The 7,052-nt window shown below is 32.5% G+C and overlaps 2 protein-coding genes across 2 annotated transcripts in view; both read left to right on the forward strand.

Annotated features, from left to right (window-relative positions):
* The first annotated feature begins 1,942 nt into the window (after window positions 1-1,942).
* Window positions 1,943-6,297, forward strand: LOC107043880 (soluble guanylate cyclase 88E). Its single transcript, XM_015265553.1, has 10 exons — window positions 1,943-2,110; window positions 2,191-2,404; window positions 2,491-2,764; window positions 2,875-2,998; window positions 3,084-3,355; window positions 3,485-3,689; window positions 3,770-3,916; window positions 4,125-4,257; window positions 4,379-4,963; window positions 5,027-6,297. Exons 1-10 carry the CDS (start codon window positions 1,943-1,945, stop codon window positions 5,410-5,412), a joined length of 2,508 nt encoding a protein of 835 aa, XP_015121039.1. The 3' UTR covers window positions 5,413-6,297.
* A 401-nt stretch (window positions 6,298-6,698) lies between these two features.
* The window catches only part of LOC107043887 (FMRFamide-related peptides), a 1,969-nt gene continuing 1,615 nt past the window's right edge, over window positions 6,699-7,052 (forward strand). Inside the window, exon 1 of the mRNA XM_015265561.1 lies at window positions 6,699-6,837. Coding sequence (XP_015121047.1) covers window positions 6,835-6,837 — 3 coding nt within the window. The 5' untranslated portion in view covers window positions 6,699-6,834. The remainder of the gene's footprint in view (window positions 6,838-7,052) is intronic.

Below are 7,052 nucleotides of genomic sequence, written 5' to 3' on the forward strand. Positions count from 1 at the left end.
ATGAAAAAAAAAAAACCAAGATGTCTGATTCAAGTAGTGAAATAATCTTCTGACCATTCAGTGTTTCAAGTAGTATATCCATGATCACCTGAAATCCTTCAATCCTTTAACATTTTACCTTTAATATTCTGAAATTGTATTGTTTTCCTTAATTTTTTCAATTTATTTCGCGCTGAAAAATCGAATAGAAATAATGCATTTCGCGCCTACATGTTGCATACCAACTTGTTGCACTCTACTCTCAGCAATGATAATTTTTCCAGTCGAATAACAATATTCATTATTAGTGAATGTTTACATATTTTTCAAACACAATAGAAAAATAATAATAATAATAATAATAATAATAAATATATATAATTTTTATATTTTGCCGTACAATTAATGACATATTGAATCGGATCAATTTTAATTATTGACGATTAGATGAGTGGTCCTTGTTTTGATAGTCTCGTTTAGCTAACATTGAGAAATTGGATGAAGACAATGTAAAATCAATTTTTAGACCACGTATATAGGAGGTATATAGGTCTCGAGGGTCGCGTATCAGAAAGGACAATTACAGAAATGTGTTGTATCGAAGACAAGATTGCAAGAGGTTGTAAGGTTTCTCCTTTCCAGGTTGAATATTTTATTATTTTGACAATTGACTATATTTATAAATATTTATTCATTTTACGTGTTGCTGCATATATACATGTTTAGTTGACTCGTTCTGGACTCGTTCGTAAAAACTCGTTTTAGGAAAAGAAAAATATAGTACGTAAGAAACTACCCGATCGGACATTATTCTTCAAACATTGTTTCAACTACTTGAATGGAAGGAGGAATAAAACAATCATTTCATGAGTCAGTGGAGACTCTACATAGTGACAGTGAATTAAGAGGAAAAAACGTTGTAGTTTCGAGTGCGCTATGTGCTATTGAAGTGTGTGTGTGTGTGTGTGTGTGTGTCTGTTACTTTATTATTGATTCTCAATAAATTTAATAAATGGAATAATTTTCATTGAGAAATATACATTTTTAAATTCATTATTACAGCTTGTGCTGTTTATTTGAGAATATTTTTTTAGTGACTCCTCCAGTGGTCTTTGCCAGTGAATTCAGTCTCTTATTAATAGAAGTATTAACCAGTGCGGGTATCGTAAGATGCATGACTCTCACCGTAATAAAAACCGTATTCTATAAAATATATAATTTTTTAATAATCCGAATGCTTGTGATATCAGTGAAATAAGTGAAGAATCAAAAAACCAACATCCAATTATTGGATAGTGCTGATTTTTCATTGTGTAATAATCATTTTATGGTAGTTCTTTTGATATTTATGTGATTCCAATTTTTCAATTATTCATGTTGTGGGGTAGAATGTAGCGTATTTTATTGAAAAATCATAAATTTTTAATACGTATATTTTTTCACGGTATAACGAAAATGGAAAGATCATGACAACGTAGGTTTTTATAAAGTTCAAGTTTCAAAACAAATTTTTTTCTCATATTGTACAACGTATGCGTCTTCCGAATGTACTGGACGTGACAGTAATTTAAGAGTAGTTTAATTATAAACCACATTCAGGTTTGACTTGTACAGACTGTCGATGATTTCAATTGGAAAAAAAAACAAACAAAAAAAAAAGAAGTCAATACCAATATAAACCAATATCATCCATTAAATTTTCTTTTGCTCATGAATAATAGCATCAATTATGTTTACAGGCAGTGAGGAAAAATTAGAAGAAAATATTTGGGAAATTGAGAAAGCTTGGGACAACACAAACATTCGAGTTGAATAATTTTTGAATTATGCAATTGATCTGACTGAGTGATCGCGAATGTAATGCTGTAATACAGTCGAGTGCTGTTATTACTATTAACTACATATCTATTTGCCATCAGAATTATCAGAACTTGAGATAAAATAATAAAAAAATTTGATAATCATGTACGGATTGATCATCGAAAATTTGGCAGAGTATATTAGACAGGTATACGGTGAAGAAAAATGGGAAGAAATACGACGACAGGCCGCTGTAGATCAGCCGAGTTTCAGTGTTCATCAAGTGTATCCTGAAAATTTAATACCAAGATTGGCAAAAAAGGCAATTCAAGTGAGTTTAATAGCAGTACAATATTATCGATATTATTGGGGAAGAAAAAATGAGTGAAATGATAATGATTACTATATTAGGTTCTTGGAGTATCGGAAAAGGATTTCTTTGATCAGATGGGTGTACATTTTGTGGGATTTGTGGGACAGTACGGATATGATCGTGTTTTATCAGTACTTGGTCGACATGTTCGTGATTTTCTCAATGGGCTTGATAATCTTCATGAATATCTCAAGTTTTCTTATCCTAGAATGCGTGCACCCTCTTTTATTTGTGAAAATGAAACACGTCAAGGTGAGTTTTTATTAAAATTTATTATAATGGCCACCATAATGCCCAAAATGATAATTCAATATGTTTTTACTGTTTACTGTTTTGAGGTTTAACACTACATTATCGGAGTAAACGTCGTGGTTTTGTCTACTACACAATGGGTCAAATTCGAGAAGTAGCCAGGCATTTTTACCACAAGGAATTACAAATTGAACTTGTTAGAGAAGAAGTATTATTTGATACTGTTCACGTTACCTTTCAATTAACATTCGACAATCGAGCATTTACATTTGCATCATTGGCCATGACTCGAGAAGAAAAACATTTACCCATCGGTGCATCTGTTTTATTCGAAATATTTCCTTTTTGCATTGTATTTGGGTATGGCAATTGGAAATTACATTTTCTACAAGTCTCTCTCTCTCTCTCTCTCTTCACTTTTTATGAAAAATTCTCATTATTAAATTTTATCATTTTTCATTTTTATATAGATCTGACATGGTGGTCAGAAGTATTGGCAATTCTTTAATGGTGATTCTCCCTGAATTAATTGGAAAAAAAATAACTCATTGGTTTGATCTTGTTCGACCTTTGATTGCTTTTAAATTTCAATCGGTAAAAAAACTCAATACTCAATACGCAATCTCTTGTTATTTTTAGTATGAATATCTATTAATTCTATTTAATGGTTTTTTTTTAGATATTGAATAGAACCAACAATATATTTGAATTAGTATCTGTGGAGCCGATATTAACGGAACGTCCATCAGACCACAAAAGGAATACTATAATGTTGAGTGACGATAGTCTCAATACCCCGGAGGACAAAACGTTACGATTGAAGGGTCAAATGATTTATATGGATAATTGGAGAATGATGATGTATCTTGGCACACCGGTTATGCCAGATTTGAACGCATTGATTGCCACTGGACTCTATATCAATGATCTTTCAATGCATGATTTTAGCAGGTCCATTTAACATTTAACATTTAACATTTAACATTCAACTATTAATTTTAATGTAAATGACATTTCTCAAAATAATTATATTATTAATCACTGTGTAAAAAATTATCATGATTATCATGATTTTTTTAGAGATTTAATGTTGGCTGGAACACAACAATCAGTAGAATTGAAACTAGCGCTTGATCAGGAACAGCTCAAGAGCAAAAAATTGGAGGAATCGATGCGCAAGTTGGACGAAGAGATGAAACGTACTGATGAATTATTATACCAAATGATACCAAAACAAGTGGCCGATCGTCTACGCAATGGTGAAAGTCCGATAGATACCTGCGAGGTGAGGAAACCTTGCTCAAGAAAATATATCCAACTCAAGTCAATATACAACTAAAAGTTGATGCCTTGTTCTTTATACAGATGTTTGACGCCGTGTCAATTTTATTTTCGGATGTTGTCACTTTTACTGAGATATGTAGTCGCTTAACACCAATGGAGGTTGTATCTATGCTCAATGCCATGTATTCTTTATTCGATACGTTGACCGAAAGGAATCGAGTTTACAAGGTAAAAAGGATGCATTATTTAGGGGATAGTGGAGTGGCAAAATGGAGCAGAGTCAAAAAAAAGTTGACAAATTCTTTTTCAACAACTTTTTCTTATTCTTCGGATTAATGATGAGAATAATAATAATTTTCCATTCTACTGAATGGAATACCTCATACATTACATATATTTGAAAGATGGAAACAATACATTATTATATATACCTAAGGTTGAAACGATTGGAGATGCATACATGGTCGTATCTGGAGCACCATCTAAGGAGACGGACCATGCTGATCGAGTATGTGATATGGCTCTTGATATGGTAGAAGCCATTAAAGATCTCAAAGATCGATCAACAGGTGAAAATCAATCAGTTATTATAATAATATCAATATAATAATAATAATAATAATAATAATAATAATAATAATAAGATTTATAATTTATTTATTGAGACTGTTTTTTTGATTGATTTGTCAGGTGAGCATTTGCAAATTCGCGTAGGTATTCATAGTGGAGCAGTTGTAGCAGGAATAGTGGGTTTAAAAATGCCACGCTATTGTCTTTTTGGTGATTCTGTTAATGTCGCTTCAAGAATGGAAGCAACAAGTGAGGCTATGCAGATACACATATCACAATCAACGAAAGAATTACTTTCCCCTTCGTATAAAGTTAAAGAACGTGGTGAAATTCAAGTTAAAGGGAAAGGATCGATGAAAACATATTGGCTTGAAAAACGAATCTCTCGAATGAGCATTACTAAAAGTGTGATCAATCAGAGGCCTACTGAATGGATGAATACTGCTGAAAAATTAATGTCACCAAGCACTAATGTGGGCAATATCAATACCGTAACATCCAATTCATCAAATAAGTTATTTGATCGCATTCCATACCTGGAAACATCAATAAAAACTTCATCTTCAAAATTATCATCACCTGTTACTCCTTTAAGCTCTACTGCATTAGCATCCGAGGAGAGAAGAATTTATTCTCCAATAACTTTCCAGGATGTTGCGCGACGATCTGTAGCAAATTCCCCAACAAAACATGTAGATACAAGAGGTGAGAAGAGAATTTTGCCTTAAATTGTGGGAACCAAATGATTTTCATTGGATTCTGTTTTAGAAATGCGATCAAATTCCGTTGGTGCAGTGTCATCTTTCACTTGCAGTCCGAAAAATATCTTTGGTTCACTCTTGAATGATACGCATGAACACTTTCGGCAACACCGTGACAAAATGCTCTCCCAAAATCAAGAATCTCCCGCTGTTCACAGCCGGCTTGAAACTAAACATAGTCTAAAGAGCACATCATCGGAGGTTTCAATCGATAGTGCATGCTCCAATAATGAAATTCATCATATAGACGGAGTTTCTTTAAAATCATTAGGTGATAGCGAATTATCCCGAAACATACAACTCCTTGTACGACCAGATCAGTGTTGCCCTGGTTTTCCATTACCAAAACCAGGAAAGGCCAGAAATCAGAGTAATGCTTGTAGCATTTGTTGATTATTTATATAAAAACTCGAAAACACCACAAAATTCAGAAAAAAATGAAAAAAAAAAAACATGTCTGTTTTTGCAAGTGATTAATTGTTTTGTCGTTGACAGATTATTACACCTTTATGAGTCGTAGGACAAACCTATCATTTGTGCTGATATATTAATTATTACATCATAATTATTAAATATATATTCATGATTGTTTGGAAGAAATTAAGCGATATTGAATATTCAGAACATGTTCAAGCGCGGCTAATTTCATAATGTTAGTTATTATTTATTCATGTTTTTTTTTTTTTTCTTTTTTCATTTCTGCCCATCAAGTATTTATAACATTGACCACAGTTGAGGAATGAATTGTAAGGTTGTCTAGATATGAATGGAGAAGATGAATGTTATATACGATTTAAAAGAATACCAGTGTAGTGTATACAATGGGACTGCTAGGTGGCTTGAAAGACTCTGTATTTTTCAAGCTCAGCTCATACAGCCATTGTTATTGTCCAGAAATAATGTCAAGATTCCACCTACATCTTAATATATAAAATAATGAAACAAACAAAAAGGCTAATATTTTTATACTACACATTTGTGGTATCTAATTCGAATCAGTGCATATCTGAGGGTTGTGAAAGGTTGAAACAACGTATTACATATTATTTTTCAATCGAATGAAAATTTCTTCTACGCAGAACAGTGTTCATTTTTTCCATGTTTGAATGGCAATGTACATGTGTATTTTTCTTCTTTTTTCTTCCAATAACCAATATGGAAAAGTAAACTTTGAATATTTCCGTTAGATTGTGATCACGCGTTGCGTTATATGGATGTTGTTGATGCAGTCGAATACAAAACAAATAGTGATGTAGTTGTACGACAAACAGAGCATGTCTTAAGAACAAAAATCAATCAATGTATTCAACAATATAGTAGATGACATATATTGAGCTTCTAAATAAATGGAATAGGATACATGTTCACATTAAGTTGTTATTAAAATTATTCAACATTTGCCTTGTTAAGGGGGTAAATAATGATTATTTGCCATAGTCATAAATAACCCGGGAAAATTACGTAGGTCGGTGGCTATGGTATAATTGAATCAAAATAATGTTGAGGTATCGTGTTGTACGCGCGACCAATCATAATTCAGGTGAGGAAGACTATATTCCAACCGTATAACACTATAACACTACTGGGAATGGTGTATAGTATCCCAACCCGCCTCTGTATTCCTCTGCGCAACAGGAGCTCTCTATATAAGAGTCTCATCTCACCCAACATTCGGGACACACTGTTCAGCCGTCAGCGCATCATCATCATCCTTCGTAATCTTACAATAAGTTGTTGATATTATATTATATAATTTACTTTTGACTCAATCTACAAAGAATCAAATATTAGAGATTCACTTGTGGTTTGATCGCAATGGTGAGTGCGAAGAAATTATTTACATTTTGTCTTTTTGTCTTTCTTCATTTATCCTTCATAATAAGTAGCAATATACAGAGAAGAAGCAGTATTTCTGCAATGGGTTTTTTAACAAAAATCGAGAAGGAGAATGTATAGTAGTGCAAAGATAAATACCATTACCAGAATAACTTGTTGTGAGTGCAATAAGGGAGATATGTTGAAAAAAAAAAAAA

This window comes from Diachasma alloeum, unplaced genomic scaffold (genome assembly GCF_001412515.2).
Source record: "Diachasma alloeum isolate Michigan unplaced genomic scaffold, Dall2.0 Dall_scaffold_00648, whole genome shotgun sequence".
NCBI lineage: Eukaryota > Metazoa > Arthropoda > Insecta > Hymenoptera > Braconidae > Diachasma > Diachasma alloeum.

Coding starts and splice junctions, on each gene's coding strand:
- LOC107043880 (XM_015265553.1), top strand. CDS start 1,943: ATGTACGGATTGATCATCGAAAATTTGGCAGAGTATATTAGACAGGTA. Junction 2,765..2,874: donor CCTTTTTGCATTGTATTTGG/GTATGGCAATTG, acceptor ATTTTTATATAG/ATCTGACATGGTGGTCAGAA. Junction 4,258..4,378: donor TCTCAAAGATCGATCAACAG/GTGAAAATCAAT, acceptor TTGATTTGTCAG/GTGAGCATTTGCAAATTCGC.